Source organism: Trachypithecus francoisi, unplaced genomic scaffold, assembly GCF_009764315.1.
Source record: "Trachypithecus francoisi isolate TF-2019V2 unplaced genomic scaffold, Tfra_2.0 Lachesis_group4, whole genome shotgun sequence".
NCBI classification, from domain to species: Eukaryota; Metazoa; Chordata; class Mammalia; order Primates; family Cercopithecidae; genus Trachypithecus; species Trachypithecus francoisi.
The window spans coordinates 131,539,221-131,564,666 of NW_022681469.1; the positions used below are offsets into that span (position 1 = coordinate 131,539,221).

The 25,446-nt window shown below is 43.9% G+C and overlaps 1 protein-coding gene across 6 annotated transcripts in view; it reads right to left on the reverse strand.

Moving 5' to 3' along the window:
• ELMO1 (engulfment and cell motility 1) overlaps window positions 1-25,446 on the reverse strand; it is a 586,094-nt gene that overhangs the window by 328,581 nt on the left and 232,067 nt on the right. For 5 of the 6 annotated variants that reach the window (XM_033193626.1, XM_033193625.1, XM_033193622.1 and 2 more), the window contains 2 exons: window positions 22,522-22,644; window positions 20,578-20,709 (listed from right to left, as the gene is read on the reverse strand). In XM_033193626.1, coding sequence (XP_033049517.1) covers window positions 20,578-20,709; window positions 22,522-22,644 — 255 coding nt within the window. Of the gene's footprint in view, window positions 1-6,107; window positions 6,226-20,577; window positions 20,710-22,521; window positions 22,645-25,446 lie in introns of those variants that run through there. The other variant, XM_033193627.1, reaches the window with a different exon arrangement.

A 25,446-nucleotide genomic window follows, 5' to 3' on the forward strand; every position in this document is an offset into this window, starting at 1 on the left:
TGTCGCCCAGGCTGGAGTGCCCTAGCATGATTTTGGCTCACTGCAACCTCCGCCTCCACAATTCAAGTGATTCTCCTGCCTTAGCTTCTCGAGTAGCTGCGATTACAGGTGCCCCGCCAATCACGCCCATCTAACTTTTGTATTTTTAGTAGAGATGAGGTTTCACCATGTTGGCCAGGCTGGTCTCAAACTCCTGACCTCAGGTGATCTGCCCACCTTGGCCTCCCAAAGTGCTGGGATTACAAGCATGAGCCACCGCACCCGGTCAGAAATTTTATTTTAAAAATTCATTTTGAAAACATATTTCAAAAACCTATATGATCATATTTTCATGAAACCATACTTTCTTATACAAGCACAGAAAATATCTGGAAAGATAAATATCAAACCTATAACAATGTTTCATTTACATATGTAGAAATACAGCTGATTTTTATCTAAATGATTTTGATTATCTACATTTCTGAATTTCTGTGGTAAGCCCATCCTGCTTTCAGAATTAGAATAGTTTTTTAAAAACCAACTAAATCAAAGTAGTTAAAAAACACATAAACAAAAATTCACCTCATGGAAAGAAGGAAGAAGTACTTAAAGATAGAAGGTACAAATAAATATCAAAAATAATTATGTCAAAAATGTTCTTACATTTTGACCCAAGAATCTAACAATCCGTTCTAAGGAAATAATCCTCAATGTGGAAGAACAGTTATTCGCATATGTTCATGGAACCCCTTTTTGTAATGTAAAAAAATTGTAAATATATAGGAGAATGTTTAGATAAATTTTGGTTCAACCACTTCATAAAATGTTATCTGGTCTTGGCTGGGCACGGTGGCTCACACCTGTAATCCCAGCACTTTGAGAGGCCAGGGTAGGTGGATCACGAGGTCAGGAGATCAAGACCATACCGGCCAACATGGTGACACCCCGTCTCTACTAAAAATACAAAAAATTAGCTGGCCGTGGTAGCACCAGCCTGTAATCCCAGCTACTTGGGAGGCTGAGGCAGGAGAATCGCTTGAAGCAGGGAGTTGGAGGTTGCAGTGAGCCAAGATCACACCAGTGTACTACAGCCTGGGTGAAAGAGGGAGGCTCCATCTCAAAAAAAAAAAAAGAAGAAGAAGAAGAAGAAAAAACAACTTACCTGGCCTCTGCATGTGATGTTTATCAAGGTATACTGAGGACACACGGAAATGTTAGGAAATCAAACACAGAGGTCAGTCTCCACTGTGTGAAGGACAGAGTTTACAGAGGAAGAAGAAAGACGCTGACAGTAGCAGTGTTTGCCTGCGGAAGGTGAGACTATGAGTGTTTTCTTGTGTATGTTTTTCACAATTTCCTCTCCCAAGTTTTCCTCATAGGGATGTGTCTCACGGATTAGCAGAAAGAAATACCAGTAAAAAGTGGGCCGGGGCCAGGTGCAGTGGCTCATGCCTGTAATCCCAGCACTTTGGGAGGCTGATGCAGGTTGATTACAAAGTCAAGAGATCAAGACCACCCTCGCCAACATGGTGAAATCCCATCTCTACTAAAAATACAAAAATTAGCTGGATGTGGTGGCGGGCACCTGTAGTCCCAGCTACTCGGGAGGCTGAGGCAGGAGAATCGCTTGAACCCAGGAGGAGGAGGTTGCAGTGCTGAGATCGTGCCACTGAACCCAGCCTGGCGACAGAGCAAGACTCCATCTAAAAAAAAAACTGGGCCAGGTGCGGTGGTTCACACCCATAATCCAGCAATTTGGGAAGCCAAGGAGGGCAGCTCACTTAAGGTCAGGAGTTCGAGACCGGCCTGGGCAACATGGTGAAGCCCCATCTCTACAAAAACCATAAAAATTAGCCAGGCAGGGTAGTGCACTCCTGTAATCCCAGCTACTCAGGAGGCTAAGGTGGGAGGATAGCTTGAGCCTGGGAGGCAGAGGTTGCAGTGAGCCGAGATTACACCACCGCTCTCCAGCCTGGGTGACAGAACGAGACTCAGTCTCAAAAAAAACCACACATATATATAGATACATATATATTATATATATATAGGAGATACATTTTTTAAAGAGTGGAAAGAAAAAGTTCATGAAATCAAAATACAAAACAAAACATTGCAGATGTGTACCCAGACCCAAAAGTGGAATTTTTGTGAAGGATTTAAAGAATTCAACCTGATTAATTACCCCTTCGCTGGGTCTGTATTACTTTGTAAAGCAAAAAATGCTGAGAACTTTGTGAGTGCTTGGACCACTTTCCCTCTGGATTCTTGGTGAGAGGGGAGGCTCAAAGAGGCCACGCTGACTCAAAACCCCTGTACCGGGTCGGGCTATACTGCCCAACCCGCACAGTGACTGTATCCAACCGAGGCCCCCGGCTCTCTATGATCTGCCTAATGTTTTCACGGAACTCTCCTTTAAGACGGAGGTAATTTTTTCTAACATGTAAACTGAGTAAGAACAAAAAGCCATTATATAAGCAGCGATGGAGGGAAGGCAGCACAGAGCGGTCATCCCTTGGGTTGAGGATGTTCTCTGCCAGGGGTTATCAGAGAGTGACACGGAGGCTGGAGTCACTACTCAGGGGGCTCCCTGAAGGAGCTTAGAGGTGCAGCCTCCTTGGTAACCGGCAGCCTTCCGCAGCACACTCATACTCTGCACTAAAAATAAGGCAGCACTATCTATACAGTGTTAGTCACTAGGAAACAGCGAAAATACGACTGCACGAATGGCCTGCTACGGAAGGAGTATCAACTGTGTTTCCCAACTCTTACAAACAAATCAGAAGCCCTGCGTGACAGGCCATCCGCTTTCCAGTTTTCTCTTATCACCGTTTTCTCTCCTGCTGGCAGATGAGCACACACATGCACACACACTTGTGCACACACACGTACATACATGTACATACACATAAACAGGTGACTCTAGTACACACTTAGAAGAACCCACTGTAGGCTTCAGCAAATGATCTCACCTGGTGCTGCCTCAGCAACCTGTCCCTCTAAATACATCTCATTGGCACTTCTCATCCAGAATGCTCTGGAAAGCCCTGGCTCTCCTGGAGAAATTCTCCAGAACAAGCGCGGTACTTGACACATGAAGGCAGGAGTCCTAGGCGTCACACACTCGATGTATGTCCTGGCCACTTTATTCTCTGTTCTATAGTTTCCCAGATCCCCTTTCATTAAATTAGGCTAACAAAACACTTGCCAGGTTACTGTAAATCTCAAGCAAATGTTAACTTGTGCTAGGTATTTTTATTCCCATTGGTCTTCTAGCTATCCCCAGCTGAAAGTCCTGACAGTAATTCAAATATCCTTTATCCTAAATGCAACAAGCCAGCCCCTTCCCAAAGCCGCGTCTCCTATCAGCAGAAAGAGCACCCCAGCTTCCTGGCCACACAAGCTGTGCAACACTCCCCATATCCAATCTCTTATCAAGCCCTGTGCTCCACACCTTTTCTTTCACATTTGTTTTTTCCCTTTCTATTCCCCTTCTATTTCTAGTTTCGGCCAATATCACCTCCAGCCTCTTCCAACTTCCTGCCATCTTTTTACTACCACCAAAGTGAAATCCTCGGCTTTAACTGCATTATTTCCTAACTTACAAATTATCAAATATCATCCAAACACCACAGTACATAATATTTTATGGCCCAGCCTCAAAGGAGCAGAAATTGAAGGAAATTTCACATTTTTCCACTTTCCACTCCTTGTTGGTCACCCACGCTCCTCCTCCTCCACAGCTCACTCACATCCAAATGCTCCCTATTCTTTAAGATTCATGTTCACTGTCCTCTCCACTGTAAAATCTCATGGAGTCCTCAAACAAATTCTCCTTATTCCTTTTTGGAATTTCAGAAGCACTTTATAGTCTATTTGTATGATTCTCATAGTATATATCAACTTCTACCTATAAGTAAACGTGTGTCTCCCTTCTTGAATGGTAGAATCCTTAACTGATCATCCATTCATTCATTCAACACACACTTACCATATGCGTATCCAGTGGCAGGAACTGTGCTGGGTGCAAGAGATGCAAAGGTGTGCTAAGTAGACAAGGTCCTATCCCTCTGGTGGGACATCAGGTTAGTAAGGAGGTACAAACTACGTGCTGAAACAGGGGTAGGACCTGGACTGGGAGAGCTCCCAGCAGGCTCCCCCTGTCTAGTCTAAGAATGCAACACACTCAGTTCTTAACTAAGAATTGTAGAGGAGAGGGGATGAGAGTGCCAGGAGAGAGAACAACACACGAGGTCCAGAGTGACAGGGAGTTCACTCAACAATCAATTCCATGAAGGCCTTGGCTTCTCCCTGATTCATCTTTGTGACTAGAGTCCGCACACTGCCTTAAATATCATAAATGCTCATAAATGTTGGTTGTACCAACAAATGAATCAACACCTTAGTCTCTTATTTTTAGTCTAAACTCCAACATGACCCTGTTCCATGGCATGATCCGTTACTATCAAGGTGCCCTACACATGACCGATGGGATGCCATCCTTCAGTGAGCCACCCAGATAGACGGAGGATATCCACAGGCCCCTGTCCCACGCCTTGGATGCCTGTTTGGATGCCCAGCCTCGCCCAGCTGGCTGGAGGCGGGGCTCCCTGCACTGAGCAGCAGTTGCAGGAATCTGTGACGCTTCCCCAAAGTGAGGAAGAACTGGGCCTCCTCCCCACAGCTTTCCTATCTGCAAAAGCTGGCATGGCTCTTCTCCTGACAGACCTGGTCCCAGACGGACCATCTCCGGCAGATGTCCCTGAACTGTAAAAGCTATACGGCAGAGGCCTCCCTCTTCCTGGTCCCCATTTTCCAGCCCTTTCCCTTTGCCCTAATCCTCATGAGTGACAGGAAAGACTGCAGTGAGAATGCGGGAGAACTCTTTGAGAAACATAAGGAAAGGCTTTAGTATATGACATCGCAGATAAATATATAAAAGGGCTGGGGGGGGCGGAGAGAACCAAATTCAAAACTGCTAACTTCAGGCTCTATCCATGAACAACAGAAGGCAAAAAATGCAGGCCAATTTCTGGGTTATCATGAGACAGGAAGATGAGCACTCAGGACCTCAGTCATGAAAACACTTGCTTTCCCTCACTGCTTTGCTCTGGCTATGCAACAAGGTCATCAACAAATGAACAACAAGAAAGCAGGCAAAGGCTCAATAAGCCAAGAATGGAGACAAGGCCTCCTGGATTTATCTGAATTGAATGTAAAGAGACACTGAGACCTTGTAGCCAGCACGTTCCCTTTTCCTTAAATAGCAAGACAGCACAGCCTCAAGGCTGAGGTGGTGGAGGACTGGCATCAGGGTGAATGGGGCCAAATGCTGGCCCTGCCACTTGCTGGCTGTGAGCATTTGGGAAGGATTTACAGCATCCCTGGAAAACTGGAAGCATGATTTTGCTTTCAACCCCCAGAGAGTAACGTGGCCTTGCTCCTGCTGGGTTTAGCTTGAGATCCAGGAAGGACAATGCGTTGCGCATGTTCCCTTAAGAAGCAGCAAGTGGATGGTTGGTGTGTGGTCTTCATTAATGGGAATACCATGCTAAGTATGGAAAGGCCACAGTGAGACAAGCATTTGGTGGCTTCCTCAAGGACTCCAAGGGAATGGAGGGTGTCTTTGGCATGGGAGGCTAGAAATAAAGCTTCACTGAGATCTGCTACTTTCATCTGTTTCACTGCCTTGCTCCCCTGAGTGTCTGCACCGGTGACTAAACAACTTGGAAAACAAAAATTAAGTCTGCATATGTCTCCTTGTCCTGCTCAAACACTGTAGCTACTGTGGGCAGGTTTCAAATCTTCTGAAGCTATAAGCCTCTTTTTCTTCATCTCTAAAATAGACATAATAATCCTTGTGTCTTGTGTCTTGTGGAGACAGAATGAGATACCGCATATGGGAACTTCCTGGCTCAGGTCCCAGAGTCCCCTCGATGCTACTGCTGCTGGGTGTGGCTGTTGCAGCTATTTTCTGCAGTTATTTGCTGGGATAAGACCAGTGGATACCCTAACAGGCCACTTAAAAATGATAGATTCTCAGCAGTCTAGCCAGTTTGGTAATGTAAACATTTAAAGAGGAGGGACAGGAATAACAAGAAAGCAAAGGGTTAATAAATACCCCTTACCCTTTTAACCATGTTGTCCCAAGCACCATCTGGGGGGTGTGCACCACTTCTCATTGGAAAGTTTGTAGGTTTGCAGAGTTCATGGAAGATTCTTCCTGCTCCTCTTTCTCTCGTCTTCAGAATGAACAAGTACAGGAAGTGTGCAGAGATGCCCGCACAGGGCCAGTTCTTATGTAACCATGTGATTCTCAAATTGGTTCTTGTCCCTTCCCATTGGAAAGGTTTTGACAGTCTTCCTACACATACAAAATGCCATCCCCAGAATTAGAATCCCACGCCACGAAGCCGGCTCCCAGCAAAAAAATTACTTCCCGGCAGACGTGAAACAGACATGTCCGAGTCTGGACATCGTGCTCACATCTCCTCTCCCGAGGTCACGTCGCACTGATTTCAGAGGTAGGAAGGACACTGTGACAAAGTCACCACTTGGAAAAACAGAAAACAAAATAAAAAGTATCACAACAGCACACTGTCTCAGGAGAAAGGATAAAGATAGAAGGCATGCTAGCTTCGCGTGGAGCTGTTCAATGGCCATCAAAAGCAGGGTCAATGGGAAGCACGTAAGTGGATCATGGGACTCTTAACTGGTCATTCCTTCCCTCTCTTGCCTGTACCCCAGAATAACCAGCGTGATTCTCAGGGGTGTTTGATATGATCCTACTAGAGGCAAAGGCACGAGTACAGGCACCTACAGAAAATCACTGGAGGAAGAGGTGCCGGATGCCTATAACTACTCATCCCAGGTACCAGGATCCTCTCACCACTCAGCACTGCCAGATTCTGCTGGTCCTCTGTCCTAGCAGTGCCTAGCCTAGGTCCAAGGCACTCTCCAAAGAGTATCATGGATAGAAAAGTGCTTCCTGTCGTGGACAGTAACATTGATTCAATGTATATTGTGGTTTTGAGCCTTACCTGCTTTTGAAAATCTGCACAAGAGCAGGCACCATAATTATGGACATCCTCGGCCATGTGCCTACATGCTAATTCCTGAGTAGCAAAAATGCAGAGCAAAAAATCCACCTCTTCCTTCACTAAAGAGGCTCTTTGAGGGGTATAAAACTCCTGCACTGCTAAGCACTCTTATGAAAATTCTCTAGGATTCGTGGACTTTGGGATATGCCACTCCTCAGGATTAACTGTTTTTGAAGCCACGTTGAAGAACGTCCCCAGTCATCTGGGATGTAAATGCATTCTGCAGACTCATTTCCACCATCAGATCCAAATGACAATCATCAATTGTAAAAACTTACTAAAACTGGCTCCATGCCAAGGCTTCTCAGAACTTAACATCAATTAACTCATTAATGTCCATAACAAGCCTGGGTGGGAGATACTACTATATCCAACTTACTAATTAGGCAAGGAAGGTTAGGTAAATTGTCCAAGGTCACACAGCTAATGAGCAATGAAGCTGGGATGCAAAACCAGGCAGTCTGACACCAAAGGCTGCACTCATAAAAGCTATGTGTTATTAGCCTCACACAGAATTGACTTGCTTATATATCACGAGACCCTGAAGTTTCCTTGCCCTTGGTTCCCTGTGTGTCACCCTTGCACCTGCTGGATGGTGCCCTTTTGCTCTAATGCCCCATGTGCAAAGAAAGGATGCCAAGGAAGTTTGCACGGTACCCTCAGAGACGAAGGATTGACACTGTTTAATATGTTGCCTCTCCTTCTGCCACAGCCAGGAGACAGAGTTATTGGAGATTTTGTGCTACAAGGGGGAAGGAGGAAGATTCTGGCTGGAAAAGCATTCTTCTGAACCTGCTGAACTTAGCCCCCACTAAGTTCTCCACCTCATAAACACATCAGAGCTGCTCTTTATCGAAGTGCCATCAGTCTGTGGAGTTTCTCACACACATGCCTTTGATAGGTGCGCCCCCTAGTGGCCAGAGAACAGATTCAACTCTAACCGCCCACAAATGTCCTTCCTAAGGCATAGCAGTGCATGCTAAATAGGAAAGGAGTTTGGAAAAACAGGAGTGGAAGAAACCTGTCTCTTCACCTGGTGTTCAATAACCATCCCTGAGAAATTGTGTCTGGAGTTAAAGTTAATTACCATAAAAAGTAAGAAGAACGAAGGTCAAGTATTATCATGGCAATGAATCATAGATCGTCTGTTTTTAAAAGTTTTCCCTTAAAACAGTTCCTTTAAAAATATGAAAACAGGCTGAACATGGTGGCTCACAACTGTAATCCCAGCATTTTGGGAGGCTGAGGTGGGATGATCACTTGAGCCCTGGAAGGTGGAGGTTGCAGTGAGCCATGATGACGTCACTGCACTCCAGCCTGGGCAAAAGAACAAGACCCTGTCTCAAAACCAAACCAAACCAAAGCTTTAAAAGTCCCATTATTCACGCATCCCCTTTTCAGATGGAGTCCACAGGTCATGGGTGCTTCTGAAATTAAACTATTCCCAGCAATCAGTACTCCTCCCTGTTCCCTCCCCATGCTGGGGTAGGAAGAAGGGAGTAACATACTACATATGAAAGTCACCAAACAGATGGAAACAGTGGCAACAGCACATGCCCTGCAGCAAGAGCAAAACATGGGCCGACTCTTCACCCGAGACAGTGACAGAGAGCTTGTGTTACGACTGCCCCTAGGGGCCCCACTGCACCAGTTCGGATGCCCTTTCTCATTTGCAGCTGACGGCAAAGGTGGGTCACAGAAGAAAGATCTGCAAGTATTCTAAGAGGGACTTCTCGATCTCTCTGCACCCCTAGGAGGTATGATGATGCTAACACTGAAGTGGAAATGGCCCCACGAGACCTTGAGTTATCTGAGAAGAGCCCATTGTGCAGAGGCCCTGCCCCCGTGACTTAATGTGCTTGGTTAGCTTGGTTCAATGACAGGAAATAAATTTGATCTTCTTCGGTTTTTCAAGAGAGCTTTCCAAAGCGAACTTTTTCTTTCCTACATGTGCAGCTACAACTTGTTTTTCATCCCCTCACAGACAGACAGGGTCTCGCTCTGTTGCCCAGGCTGGAATTCAGTGATGTAATCATAGCGTGCTGCAGCCTTGACCTTCCAGGCTCAAGGGATCCTCCTGCCTCAGCCTCCCAAGCAGCTGGGGCTACAGACACGTGCCACCATGCCAAGCTAATTAAAGAAACTTTTCTGTTTTGTAGAGACAGAGTCTCACTTAATTGCCCAGGCTGGTCTTGAACTCCTAGCCTCAAGTGATCCTCCCTCCTCTGCCTCCCAAACTGCTGGAATTATAGGAGTGAGCCACTGCACCCAACTAGCAGCTACAACCTTAAGACAACTATGGTCTCTGCATATAAAATTAAACATGAAGACAGTGCATGCCATTCTCTCTGTCATTTGACCAACAGCATCCAAGAAACACAGCACAGAGGCAACCCTGAACATGTACGGGCAGGGTGCTGACAATCCTCTCTTCACCTGTAACAAACGAGCCACTGAAAAGGATGCCCACCTGCCAATCAATGAAGTGTGCAATGGAACTCCCTGACAGTTTTTTCCCGACCCATCGGCCGCTCACTTTGGCTTCTCTTCCCTTTTAAAATTCTCCTTTATGGCCAGGCACCATGGCTCACACCTGTAATCCCAGTACCTTGGGAGGCCAAGGCAGGTGGGTTGCTTGAGCTCAAGAGTTTGAGACCAGCCTGGGCAATATGGTGAAATGCTGTCTCTATCAAAAATACAAAAAAATAGCTGGGCCTGGTGGTAAGTGCCTGTGGTCCCAGCTACTCAGGAGGCTGAGGTGGGAGGATAGCTGGAGCCGAGGAAGCAGAGGTGGAAGTGAGCCAAGATTGCACCACTGCACTCCAGCCTGGGTGACAAAGTGAGATCCTGTCTCAATTAAAAAAAAAAAAGCAAATAAAAATAAATTCCCCTTAATATTTGTAGGAGTGAGGAAGGAAAAGTTAGAGATGAAAAGAATGCTCAAGAGGCTCGAATGCTCCCCACCATTAAAACAGAAATCTCAACAGTACCTCTAAACATACAGTTCCAGAGGTGGCTACTGTTTAAAAGATTGAAAAATGATTCTAAAAGATTCTATTTACCTGAGAACCACATGTCAAGAGTCAGATCAAACTTCCCCAGACAGCTTTGCGTAACTCCCCACCAACGTTGGTTCACTTTAATACCCTTTACTATCCTGCCCTCTTCACATTATTACTTTCAACCCCCAAATACATTATTATTGTTTTTACAGCCAATATTCATAGAGATTTTCCATTTCCAGTGCATTCTTTCCTGTACTTCCATGTTAAAGCAGAAAGCAAAAATTACTTGTATAGGTTGCCTGCCCTACTTAAAATACTTTCACGGTAGAATAAGGAAAAATAACTGGGAATGAGAGTTGGGAGACTCGGGTACTGGGGAAAAGCCCATCTGCCATGAACATCAGGCAAATCCCATTTAATACGGAGGCCAGTTGCACATCCAAGAATGCTTCTAGTTCCCGCTGGGCCCTGATGAAAGCTTTAGAGCCCTCTAAGGCGACCCCGAGAACCTGAGAACCCGTCTTAGCCTTTAAACTTCAAGCAACTTCAAACCCTTCAGGCTTATAAGCAGGGTTGCAATGTAACAGAAATGTCCCAGCAGCTGGTCAGCCAGAGTTCAGGGGGCTGGCTGAGAGCCAATGGCTGTGTATTTGCGCCACCTGGTGGCTATTTCTGCTCTGGTTCACTAAGGAATTTCCTGGCTTGTTGAGGCCAGGGATGCCTCAGAAGTTATTAGGACTGGGGTCTGCAGCATTTCAGATAGGAAAAAGAGAGTCTCTGATCTGATCCAAGTGTCAAGGAGGCAGAGAGTATAAGATATGGTCCCTGAGGAACAGGCACATCTGCGTGAGTTCATGCAGCCCGAACCATCCTGGGTAAACCCTTTACCCATGTCCCCCAAGCATCCCTCAGGGGAAAGGGGCTGACTGGGGCTGGTGGACTGGCTAGGACTGGCAGAGCTTCGCTGCAGAGCACCCCGGGACCTCCTGCATTCTATATAGCTATAACCATACACGATTTCAGGAAATGTGTTTTTAAATATACTGTCCTTTTACTTTGAGGTTTATGGGTTAGATCTAAAATGTATTTGAAAGCAAAGTGCTTGTTTCAGAATACTACCCCAGTTATTAATATGGGATATAGGGAAAAGTGATTCGATGGACAAAAACCTGCATTATCTTGTGCTTTCCAGAGATGCCCTGTTTCAAAAAGAGAATATCACAAAAATTAAGAGAATGTCAAAATTTAATTTCTGCTATTCCCACAAATGTATTCTAGATTCTTACTAATGCTGTCCTTGTACTCCAAGAGACTGCACCATATTCTTAGTGATGAAAGCCTATGGTAAAATCACATTGGGATCAGTGCTGAAATACAACCCAAGTCCACTGTGGACTGGGTTCTCTTCATCCAGAATGATTTTTCTGAGAATTCATCAGGTTTCAGGGATGCAGTATTTTGGTATAGCAGGCATTTCAGGGCAGTTTCTGGCTTTAAAATAAATGAATTTAAAATAAATGAATAGTAAGTTATAATACTTTCCCTGTGAATTCCAACATGGTACTGAGTAGTACTGAATGATTTCCAGAAATTATTTAACTTTTCCTTCTTACTGTAATTTATACTTCCCTCAGGTGGCCATTTTTCCCCATCAGAGAGAGAATATTGGGGCCAGGCCATAGTGCAGAAAAAAATGAGTCGCCTCTTTTTCAGGGTTTGTGGGTCAAATTGGTCCCAATGGCTTAGGATTCATTTCAAGGGTGAGCCTGTTGATGCCTGAGTGTTTCCCATCTGAAAGACAAAATCGCCCGCGTTTTGGTTTGCTTTGTTTCTCCCCCTGCCCAAGAATCCTCAACAGTCCCTGGGCCCTGCTGATTGGAATAGTCGCACTCACCGATGCAGCAGAAACACTCCCTGCCCAAGAACCCACAATGGTCCCTGGATCCCGCTGATTGGAACAGTTGTACTCACCAACGCAGCAGCAGAAACACTAGTTTTCCTCCCAGATCACAAGGAGGACCAACAAAAGTCGGATTTAGTGGCCCTTACCAATGCGTTCTCGAAAACTTGTTAAAGTCCTAAGCATTCCTCTGTTAGTATTGGGACATTACCCATGTCCTATAAAGATGTTATGCCCCCAAAATGAAGTGGACGGCCATACCCTGAGGGAGGGAAGGGCTCTCCAGAGTTGGAAGAGTGATGCCTTTTGTCCTCACTTATATGAACAGGAAAGATACAATTTCTGAGGCTCCCCATATCCTAGCTTCGGGAATAGCTTCTGTTAGGCCTAAAATTCCAGATAGCCCCCTCTACAATGGGGATTTGTGCAAAAATTATGTCCTCCTGACTGGTAAGCCCAGGTGCCTAAAGAAGGTAACAGAGTCCTGGAGTTTATACTAGAAATCATTCTTATACGAGAAAGTAGAAAAGCACCAGAGACAGTGGTTTTTCAGACGTGGGACTTGCCTCGGAGAAGAGAGGTGACAGGAAGTTTATCTGGCAGGCGTTAGGACCTAGGGGGCAAGGGTCAGGATAGACAGGATAGATGGGAGATTCTCGCTTGGGCGATATGCCTTTGAGAGTTCTGCTCATGGCCGCAGGGTCGACCAACTTGCTGTTGGGATCTCAAAGCTGCATGGCTTTCCTCTCTGTTGACCCTTGGCTCAGCCCAGAAGTACAGGAAAAGCGGGAGCTGGTTCCAGGCAAACCAATATTCCCAACTCTGAAGAGTCAGGGGTTGCTAGAGAACCCTTTCCCAGAAAGCCTGACAGCTGTGTCTTTAGTCCAGTGGCCATGTTAGTTGCTTTTAACTGGACAACAGGTGCCTGGTATTTAGCCCCTGGATTCTAAGGAAAAATAGGACAGAATAGCAAGCGAAAGGGGTCCAATGGTGCTCACCGCTTGGCGATAGGCAATGCTCTCACCACTTGGCGACAGGTGATGGTCCCATCTGGGTCACCAAAATGTGTCCAGAATTGCTGGGATCTTGGTCTCACTGACTTCAAGAATGAAGCCACAGACCCTCACAGTGAGTGTTACAGTTCTTAAAGATGGTGTGTCCGGAGTTTATTTCTTCTAATGTTTGGATGTGTCCAGAATTTCTTCCTTCTGGTGGGTTCATGGTCTCGCTGACTTCAGGAGTGAAGCTGCAGACCTTTGCAGTGAGTTACAGCTCATAAAGGCGGCACGGACCCAAGGAGTGAGCAGCAGTAAGATTTATTGCAAAGAGCGAAAGAACAAAGCTTCCACAGCACGGATGGGGACCCCAGCTGGTTGCCACTTCTGGCTCAGGTGGCCTGCTTTTATTCCCTTATTTGGCCCCACCCACATAGTGCCAATTGATCCACTTTACAGAGAACAGATTGGTCCATTTTACAGAATGCTGATTGGTCCGTTTTACAGAGTGCTGATTGGTCTGTTTTGACAGAGTGTTGATTGGTGCATTTACAGACCTTTAGCTAGACACAGAGTGCTGACTGGTGCACTTACAATCCTTTAGCTAGACAGAAAAGTTCTCCAAGTCCCCTACCCAATTAGCTAGACACAGAGTGCTGCTTGGTGCATTTACAAACCTTTAACTAGACAGAGTGCTTACTGGTGCGTTTACAATCCTTTAGCTAGACACAGAGTTCTCACCTGACCCACAAGCCCAGCTGGCTTCACCTCTCATTACCATTTAAGAGCAGACTTTCTCCTCCCCACTTATCACAGATGGGGGGCCTCTGGGATTCTCCTCTCTATAGTTTACTTCTGCCCAAAATCTCCCTGGGGACTTCCCAGTAGAGTAGACTCTTCTTATTTGCAGTAGTTGTGTCCTAGAATATTGCTGCAAGTAAGTTAACTACTGAACCATTGCTCCTAGGAACAATATAGAATTGTTTCTGTGAGCCTTTGACCATAACGTTTTTGCCAACCAGTGAATATATAACCTTGTTTTATGTGTTTCTGTTTAAAGACACCCTATTTAGTATACGTTGTTGATTCATTAACATTGAATGCTCAGCCAACAGTTCTATACTGCCTCAACAAAGCTTAACAAACCCGTATATTTTTGTATTTTTTCTGCGTGGCACGTCACAGCCTTCTTACACTTCAAAACACTAAAACAGCACTTCAGCACTACATTCAAGGGCCATATGAAACTGAAATTACCATCAGAAAGCAGGAAGCACAAAAGTGAGAAAAAAGTGGCCTAGACAGACTGGGAAAGGGACACCTGTTTGAAGCATGAAAGCTGAAGCAGGAAGGCAGGACGGTGGCTTGTTGTCTTGTTCAACTTCAGCTGGAACATCTGAGTTGGGCAACTCAAATTTTTTTGCCACTATGCATTTGTCCAAGAATGATCTAAAAAAGCACCTTGAATATTGATTTGGGCGTTACAAATAAATTTTAGCAAATAGGCAAATTTGCAAATATGGAATCCATGAATAATGAGGACTGTATATTGCAAAGCCCTTTGAATTTAAAATTCTTCTATAACCTTTCCCTCACTCCTAAAGCCAACTCGACTTCCGTCTCTGTTTGCAACATAAATGCTGGCCTGGCCGTGATAAATGACCTGCAGTTTCCCAAGCACCCAGTGTTCTTTTGCCTTTAACTGTTACTTTCACCATGCATTTCACACTACCCTCCTGGGACAACCTACAGCTCTCACATTCTGCCATCACAATCCATCATGGTGTCAGAGCACTGGGTGCCATTCCAATATTAATAGCAATCATAACATCGTAATAATAGCATCTAGACTCACAGACTATGTAGCAGGAACTGCTCTGAACAACTTATAAGTGTCTACTAATTTAATCTACACAACACACGTATTGATAGAGAAAATTACTACCCCTCATTTTAAAGAATAAAAAAGAGACATGAAAATGTCAAGTACCTTGCCCAAGTCACTCAGCCTGTGAATGGAAGAGTCAGAAATCGATGTCAGCAACCCAAATCTACAGCCCAAGCTTATTCACAATGTTACTCTGCATTGATTGGTGCATTTACAAACCTTTAGCTAGACACAGAGTGCTGACTGGTGCACTTACAATCCTTTAGCTAGACAGAAAAGTTCTCCAAGTCCCCTACCCAATTAGCTAGACACAGAGTGCTGATTGGTGCATTTACAAACCTTTAACTAGACACAGAGTGCTTACTGGTGCGTTTACAATCCTTTAGCTAGACACAGAGTTCTCACCTGACCCACAAACCCAGCTGGCTTCACCTCTCATTACCATTTAAGAGCAGCCTCCTCCAAGGTGCTGTGGTTTATTATCCTTTAATAAACTGTTCTTCTTGCCTTGTTGGAGCAATGGCCCCTTTTACCTTGGAAAACTTAAAAGACTGCAGATGATTTCTATGATGTGTTCTCTCCAAAAGGAAGAAAGGGAAGTAGCACTGGCTGAGTGCACCTCGGTTCCAGCTGCTGTGCTAGTCGTGGGCAGACGGTCCTGTGGGGCCCTCCCATAACCTCAAAATGGAAAAGATGTCTCACAATGACTATTGACGCCTAGTAGCATTGAGACAAAGATGTTTCATTCCTTAGTATTAGGATGGAGACAGAGATAGAGAACGAAAAATATAAATATGCAGTTCATTTAATTCCCTGCCATCTCTATTTGGTGAAAAACTGCATTAAGATTACACCAACCCCTGCATATGTAATTTTGTGTAATTATACTTGTGTAACTACAGGTAATTATTTTCTATCACCCAAGAAGGTAGAAAATCCTCTTAAAAATTTGAACATGAACCTTAATTCTGAAATAATGTTTTTACCATTACCCATAACCACTTCCACCTTCACATTTTAGTCATTTTTCCCTCCAGGATGATCCTGAAATATTATGAAAAACTTTTGTAAAATGTTTCATGTTAAAACACATTACATCGTTTAGAAACAATTTTTTTTAAAAAAAAACAGCTTATTTTCTCCCCACTCAATATAAAGGAAAAGAAAACAAAGCAGCTAGGGGGGGAAAAAAAAGGCTTGTCTGATTTTAATATCTGCTTTGATTCAGAAGGGATCAGAAAGATGAACTACAGACATCTCCTTTTTCATGCTCGTCCACTAGACTGAACAAGGAAAAATTCACAAATAGGCTACAAACTGGAAATCAAACCAGAGACAAACTCTGAAAGGGCTCTAGCCATGAACATAACACTTTGCAGAGTGTGAAAGCCATGGTGCACAGGTCTTGGTGGCTACAATCAAGAGAGACAAGTTTGTAGATAGCATTTCCCCTGTTCTCAAAATGAAGTCATCCTAGAGGTGAGGGTCTGCTTTCCATTACTCTCAGGAATCCATGTGCCCTTTCTTAGAAGTTCCACTAAAACAGCATTATCCTGGCAGGGCACAGTGGCTCACACCTGTAATCCCAGCACTTTGGGAGTCCAAAGTGGGTGGTTCACCTGGGATCAGAAGTTCGAGCACAGCCTGGCCAACATGGCGAAACCCCGTCTCTACTAAAAATACAAAAATTAGCTGGGCATGGTGGCACACTCCTGTAGTCCTAGGTATTCAGGATGCTGAGGCAGGAGAATCACTTGAACCTGGGAGGTGGAGGTTACAGAGAGCAGAGACTGTGCCACTGCACTCCAGCCTGGGTGACAGAGCGAGTCTCTGTCTCAAAAAAAAAACAAAAACAGCATTATCGCAGACAACTCTGTCTCTTCCCACCAGGGACCCTACAAAGGCTTGTCCATTTTGAAACCAGAGAAATCAGTAACAGAGATCTTAGAAGATAGTTGGGGTAGTGCCTCATGCTTGTAATCCTAGCACTTTGAGAGGCTGAGATGGGCAGATCACCTGAGGTGAGGAGTTTGAGACCAGCCTGACCAACATGGTGAAACCCGTCTCTACTAAAAATAAAAAAAAATTAGCTGGGCGTGGTGTTGAGCACCTGACGAGAGGAAAACTCTACCTAAAAAACAAAAAACAAAAAGCAAAACGAGCTCTCAGAAAGAAGACGAAGCACCTTTTCTGTGTTATGACTAACCTTACAAGCCACTCAGCCACCTAGATTGTGACTTTAGAATTATTTTATCAGAAAAACCTGCTCCACTGGGATGTTGTGCTGAGAAGGAATGTGATGCCCATCTGCCTCCTCAAAGGTGCTGTGGTTTATTATCCTTTAATAAACTGTTCTTCTTGCCTTGTTGGAGCAATGGCCCCTTTTACCTTGGAAAACTTAAAAGACTGCAGATGATTTCTATGATGTGTTCTCTCCAAAAGGAAGAAAGGGAAGTAGCACTGGCTGAGTGCACCTCGGTTCCAGCTGCTGTGCTAGTCGTGGGCAGACGGTCCTGTGGGGCCCTCCCATAACCTCAAAATGGAAAAGATGCTGCCCAGTTTCACAGCTGAGAAAACCCATGCCCAAACAGGTTAAATGACTGAACCACTGGCCCATGGCTCAAAAGCAGGAAAGCTAAAATTAAATCTAGGCCCAGTGAACTCCAAAATCTTGTCGTGTGATGCTTCCTGGGCATTGCCCACTTGGGAGCAGAAAAATGAGAAATAGCAGTCTTCATCTTATGAACTGAACTTTTCTTCAAAGTGATCCAAAAGATGATCCCAACCTCAAATTAATCCTTAAAGTTTAGCAAGTAGTTTAACAGGCAAGATGATTCCTCTTTGGGAAGTACAGAGAGAATTCTGCATGGGACTGCTTACAGCATCTAGAGATTTTGCAGCCAGACCCTGGTATCATCAGCTAGCTTTCAGCATTTTCGCAAGACCATCTCTAGGTGGTGCAATGACCATGCGGTTCTGTTTACCGAGGCCTGTCTATTTCTGGCTGACTGGGTACTCAAAGTGAAAATATCTGCTTGTCAAAAGTTGTTGGATCATTTCCAGCATTCAAAATCATTACTAAATAGTCATTCCAACTTCTTAACTCTCTGATGCAAGACTGTGGCCTGGGAGAAGTTGCAGGGGAAGAACTAAAATCAAAAACTAAAAAAAGCACCATGGAAAAATAAAGAAAACCAACACTTTCTTATGATTATTCTCTGTTCAGGGTCTTTGCTTTTTCTAGGATGACTTTTCAAGTCCTCATAAGTGCTAAAGGTCTTAAAACCACCTCCAATTAACATTGTTTAAAAAAAAAAAAAAACTATTATTCTGTACTCATGAAGCAGAACACTCCCCAGGCAGGGAAAACTAAGACAGAGATATACCAAGACTAAACTGTACAAGGAATTAACAAGAATGTTTAGACAGATGGAGCTACATTGAGCAAATTTACTCCGATTTTGGCTCATGGAATACCCTGGTCATCTCACGTAAGAACAGGGCCTGAAAATAAAAAGGAGATGCTTCATAGCACACACTCCCATTCCAGATACCCCTCACAGGGACCCAGATTCTACAGTAATCCTATTTCCTCCATGTGGTCATCCCACAACCTCCCTCTCTCCTCAGTCCCTCCGTACTGTGCATTCTGGGATCCAACTACCCCGGAGGAAAACCACTGCTGGGACGGAAACACATGCATCCCGGGACAGCACATGGAAAGAATGCAGGTTTTGGACTTTCTACATAGCTCAGAAGAAATCCAGGCACTGGCAGGAGGACGACGATAAAATTGCAGTCACAGGAGCACCTTAGAACCAGGCTCTCCTTCAGGAGAGGAATCAATTAAGAGTATTTTCCAAATGTACATGCCCTGATTCTTCGTTGGTAATTTTGATATGACTTGAGGGTAAGAGAGATTGGGTGATTTCGCAAAGCTTCCCAAGTGACCTCGATACGTCTTGCTTACCACATAAAAGTAAAACTTGGAAGGAATTGAGGGCGAGGCAGAAAGTGAGCCCCATCCACCTTCCCTGGACCATTGCTCTGGCAGAGTGGCTCTGCCAGCAAGGTCACTGCCACCCTGGAGCTTTTAGTCATACACACACAAGTACAGGAAACTCACTCGCTCCACCAGTCATGACACTTTTTGCTAAAAATTTAAAAAACTTATTCAACTAAAAGATAAAGTGGAATGCCAAGGTCGAAATACAAAATATGATGACACAAAAATAATTTCAGAATACCTCTGTAAGGCAAGCTGCAAAGCTGAATATTCAATAAGTATTCTTATTTAAAATGTCATATTAAAACTATCACTAGAAAAACAATAACTTGTTAAGAGTGTTAGTTTTTTAGGTTTTTAGGCATTTTTAGTTTAAGAGACACTACTGGAGAGAGTTAAAAAAAATGATCAGTCTGACCCACTGCTGGTTAAAATGGGCATGACTTTCTGTGTTTGGAAAGCAATTTGACAGTATCAAGAGCCTTGAAAACATCTTATACAAAGTACAGTTCCACACATTTATCCTAGTAATGTGAGCATAGGTGTGCATATATTCTAGGCTGAAGATATTAATTATAGACTTATGGTAATTTCAAAGCATTGAATCATTTCGTAAAAGGGCTTGGTTAAATACATTGTATTACATCTAAATAATGAAAAACAAATCAGTAATGAAACACAGTACATGTTAAGTAATATGAAAACATTTTCAAAGAATATTCCCATGAAAGACAAGGCTTCTCAAATAACACATAAAGCACGAACCATTTGTCAAATTACGTATAAATATTAGTAGTGTGTATATATACAGATATATACATTGTGTGTATATACATATATTTGGGTGTGTCTGTGTATATGTATATGCACAAATACATATATATAAAACATATGCATTATATATATACACACACATATATATAGCATATATATTTTTTTCCAAGGAAAGAGTATTTGAAACTATAAAATAATGCCTGGTGATTTCTAATCACCGAAGCCAAAATCTCAGTAATGCCATTTATGATGGGAATTAAAATGGAAATCCAATTTTACACCTGCAGAATTTGATATTAGCTTAAGGTCACTCAGAGACTTCATGGGGATAAAATCAAGAATATAATGCAAATAGAAATAAAAACAATGGATTATATTTGGGACAAGCTGTGTTCTGATTTGCAAACTGAAAAAAAAAATCTAGGAGACAACCTATTAAAATTCATAGCAAGAGAGGCCTTTTAAGCAAACATAAATTGTGTTAATGTCATCATGATTAAATTTCAGGAGACTTTCAATTTGACTTTGATATAAAATTGATGTATGTAAGTAATCCACTCACTAACCCAATAATAAGATCCATCCCACAGCTGCCATCATTCACTTAAGTCAAACACAAATCTTAAGCGTCTTGTGAAGTAGATTTAATGAAGTCGAGATGCATCCCGGCCGAACTACTCTTGGTTACACTTAATCAGAACTGAATAAACAAACTCAGTATTAGTCACACTTGTGCAAGTTATTCCATTTCACTGAAGCCAGAAGAGATTTTCATGTGATCCTGCTTAAACCAGCTAAACATCTGGAAATGTGGAAACTATTCTGTAAAGCGCAAGAGGACCACACGCTCGGAAGAGACATCAGTTATGTGGCTGAGGTCAGGCCCGCGGAGGCTGGAGGGGGAGTGCATACTGGAGATAGCTTACTTACAATGAAGCCAAGTTTCTTATAATCTCGCGTGTACATGGACTTGCGTTTCTCCATGCTGCCACTGCTGTTATTAGGTTCAGACTCGGCATCAAAAGCAATTCTTCGAAGTTCAAATATGATGTCCCTCTGAGCCTGAAGGAATCAGGGAGTAGAAAGAAAAGGGAGGGGAAAAAAGCTGCTTTCATTGTATGACATTACATATACTCCCTCTTTCCCTGGGGTCTAAATGAATCACTGCATTCAGGCAAAATAAAAACAGATAAAAGAGAACCAATGTTCTAAGTTACAGCTTTGCAGACTGGTCTTCCCCCGTCAGTCTCCCTGCTGGTCAGGTCTGGCTGTATTCCACAGTGGTCCTCTTAGCCAAGTAGTCATCTGGAGCACGAATATTGATGGTCCAGTGCAGTCTTAACTGAGAGGCCCAGATATGATGGAAGGGTCGTGATTGGAGAAAGCTAAGCTAGAGAAACTGGGGATACCGTACAGTTGGGAACAAAGTAAGAGGTACCCAAAGTGCCTCACACCACTAAGTTACTTCATGGAAATAAACACAGGACAAAAAAGAAAGAAAGGGTCAAAGGTGCAAACAACCCAAGTGTCCATCCAAGGGTAAATGGATGAACAAAATGTGGCATGGACATCCAATGGGATACTATCCAGCCTTTGAAAGATGGCATTCCCAATAGATGCTACAATATGGATGAGCTTTGAAGATACTACGCTGAGTGAAATAAACCAGACACAGAAATATGCATATTGTCCAATTCCAATTATATGAGGTCTCTGGAGTAGTCAAATTCATAGACAGAAAGTAGAATGGTGGTTACCAGGGGCTAAGAGGACAGGGGAATGGGGAGATAGTGTTTAATGGGTACAGAGTTTCAGTTCTGCAAGATGAAAAGAGTTCTGGAGATGAATGGTGGTGATAGTTTCATAACAATGTGAATGTACTTAATGCCACTAAACTGTACACTTAAGAATGGTTAAAATAGTAAACTTTATGTTATACATATCCCACCACTATAAAATAAACATATAAATACATTTTTAAAAGGGTTTCCAAGCAAAGAGCGTCATTTAGTATTAAGATGCATTGCTCTCTGTCACTAGAAGTGATAAGATGACAGTCTCCTCAACCTGGGATGACCACACCTTGCCAAAAACGTGGGGGCACATTCACTGCCTCTCAAAGCCTCTCCATCATTCTTAACTGCATGGCCTTGCTCCATGAATGAAGTGCCGCGGTGGCTACACACTTCACATACGCAGTTGACATCTGCAACAGATCAGGCCCTCACGTGCCAATAATGAGTGTTTTCCTTTCCAAAGCTGCAGCACTGTTTAAGCTGAAAATGTGCTATGGCAGGGCTCGCAGCTGTTTCCTCTCACCCCACCCTCACACAGCAAAAGTCCCCAAAGGCTTCTGAATGGAGATATAACTTTTCATGCACAACAAGAGACCTAGCAGAGAGCTACAGCCAACAGCCAACCAACAGAAATGCTGGCCCAGAAATCAGGTTTAATCTGGGACCCTGCTCTTGGCACTGATCTCTAGAGGATGAAAATTGCTGCCTCAACCCCGTAGAATCAATGCCACATAGAGTCACCAAGAGACCCTAGTTGTCTGGGAACTTGACTCGAAAGCTACTACCATTAAACGTACTTGGGGCCGGGGCTAAGGTGTGTGGTCACGTGACATCAAACTTTCTTATTCAATAAAGGCAGAAGATGCATGTTTGGAGCCTAATGGAAGAATGCATTGAGTATATTTTCTGATCCTGGATTCACCTAATTTTGAAGCCATGCCCCTATGTTCTGAGATGATAATAAAACGACATCACCTCAAGCTGTGAAACTCCCTAGTTGCAGGGTACCTCAAAAAAAGACTTTTAATGTCACTTTTTGTCCGTCTTGTGCTTTAACTGCTGTCCAGTGAGCACTCACCTGGTCCTGGGGGTCCATTTTGGTCATCATCCTGTCTTCCAGGAGGTTAAAGGTGAGCACTTGCAGAACATACAGCTGATGCGCCATCTCATTGTTGATGGCCCTTTGGGCTCGGATGACATTCTAGGGAGATGGTTCACAAATGAAATTTTTTAAAAAAGAAAGAAAAGGAAACAACAAGAATTAACCCTCAAGTAGGCTCTCACAGTAAAAGGAAACAACAAAAATTAACCCTCAAGTAGGCTCTCACAGTCTTTATTGGGAGGTACAAGGAATGGAAAAGGTAGGTGAGGGCACAGGGAATTTCAGAGCTTTCCTTTACATTTCAGAGCCCAGGAAGGTTCTTGATCTTCAGGTCAAGGTCCAGGAAAAACCTACTGTGGGCAGGCGTGAGTGGAAGGGGAAAAGCGCTGGAAAAGGACGGGTGACGGCAGCCATATAAGTCAAGAGAAGGTGTGCTTGCAATGGGGGTGTCTCCAAGACAACTGTGGATTTCTATAATGGAAGCATCTGTCACATACAGCAGAAAAACCCATGGTGCATACCCATAGGAAGCAATCTTGCCATTATCTTACCCTATGACTGTCTGACAGGTGAGCCCACTTCAAAACGGGGAAAAGTGTCACAAGGAACACACAAAAGCAAAATACCCATCAAGTCTTAATCCACTGTGGGAGCTACATAAGGATGTCTACCATCAAAAGCAGACAGCAAAAGCTCGTGAATTACTTTACTCACTGTTAACAACTAAATGAAAGATAAAATGACTCTTCCCCATAGAAACAGAACTGAAAACAGAACATACAAGGAGTGGCAGGACAGGAAGACTAGATAGGTCCACCCCCAACCCCCTCACCCCCGCCCAGAAATGGGACAGCTGCCACCAACTGAACATTCAGCATTTGGGACTAACACACAGCCTTTTCAACACAGATTCTGGCTGTACATTAAAAATGCCAAACAACGGATCAATGTGGTGAAACAATCCATCACATCAGTTATTTCAAATGTTAGCCCCAGTCACGCCTTGCTATCTGGAAGACCAATTCTCTTGGAAATCTATACTCGCTCCTGGGTAGACTGCTGCAAACCAACTTCTAAGTGGCTATTCAGTAAATGACAAAGTTCCCCACTGTAGAGAAAAATGATCTTCCTCCAGGACTGGAGGAAGTCTAGGTCCTTAGAGTGCTGCCTGGGTGCCTCTCAACCTGGCATCCACCTGCAATCCACACCCTAGCTGTTAGGGCCATGTTGAAATAGCCAGTTAAAGAAGGAGGGGTGAGAGAAGATTGAGGAGTAGAAGAAAGAGGACAGGGAGAAATCAGAGAATACCAAGTCACCGAACCAAAATTATGGGAAGCAGGGAAACTAGACAACAGGATGGTTAGGAGCAAATCAAACCCCTTATCCTCCAATCTTCAGAATAGTATGTTAACTCATAGCACACACTTAGTATCCAAAGTGTGTGGGTATCTCTTTTCTTAGCAACTCGAAAGTACTGCACTGCAAGTTCTTGCAGGAGAGTACCAACCTCGAACTTCAGCCATCAACATCTCATAAAAGAAGAGATGTTGATTTTTGAGACAGGGTGGCCACAGTCATTAATGTCACTCATTTCTCAGGGCATTCTAACCCTGAGTGCCACATCAAGGTAATATGAAGACACTGAGCTATACATTGATGCTGCAGCTTCTACATTTATTGAGAGCCAATATAAAGAAGGACAACAATTACGAATACTTCTGCACTTCCAAAACCACAGTTGGACCTAGATGTATTAAGATGCTCTCCCAAGATTCATTTCAGATTTCAGTTCCAGAGGGAAAAGTTTTATGTTTCCCGAAGAACTGGGGGACCTCTTTTTATCAAACAATGAAAATTATACTCATATGTTTCATGTCATCCTTGACAGCCAGGAAGTTTAAAATCGAACTAACTTGGTCACAAACTGCAGTCATTACCACTGGCTTTGGGATCTAGAACACTTACTTTCAACATTAATTTTTGATGGCTTACTTGCATAGGTGGGGCGGGGGGGGGGTGGATAGTGTGTGTGTGTGTGTGTGTGTGTGTGTATAAGCCACTTGTTTTTGGTGTTTTGACATCTGGGACCTTGTTGACCCTGGAGAGACTGCCCCTCCCAGATCTAGCCAATTCCTAGAGATAATAAACAACTCCTTTCATATGCAAATGAACCAGTCCAGAGCCTTGGCAACCACACCCCACTCCTCTACAAGCTCTGGCTCCTACTCTTAGGATCACTATTCTCCTGCCCTAACCACCCAGGGCCAGGTACCAGACAACTAGAGACAGCCCATAAACTCCACAGCCCACTGAAATTATTCAAACTAGCCAATCCTAAACCTGCTCAGCCAGCTTACCTGGCCTCACTTGTCCCTTCCCTCAAAAACCACAGGAAGGGCTCTCGTCCAGATCTCCTTGGGCCTTCCCTGCCTCCCGACTCAGGAGCTTCCCCGCCCCCCACAATCCCCCAGTGGCACGGCATGCCCCCTCCTTTGGGGAACTATAATTAACAAACTTTTCTTTTCAATGCCAGCCACCTCCTGATCTGTTGGCCTCACCATACCCAAATAATGCTAAAACCTGCATTTGAGGACCAAGTGTTTTTAACTGTAAGCTTGCTGTACTGCTCTTCGGAATCACACAAAAAGAAATTCTTCTTTTTCTTTCTTTTCTTTTCCTTTTTTTTTTTTTTTTCTTTTTTGTAAGCAGGGCAATCAATCAACCTGCTTCTTTCAAGTAGCTGTTAAGTCAAATAGCGGGTAAGGCCTCAGGAAATCTTGTTACTTGGTTTATTTCTGAACATTTATAAGGTGACACCTTAGGGCTTTTTTTCCCACCAATGTTTAAGGTCATTTTGCATTGCAGCGAATGAGTGGCTCCCATCTTTATCTTTCCTTCCTC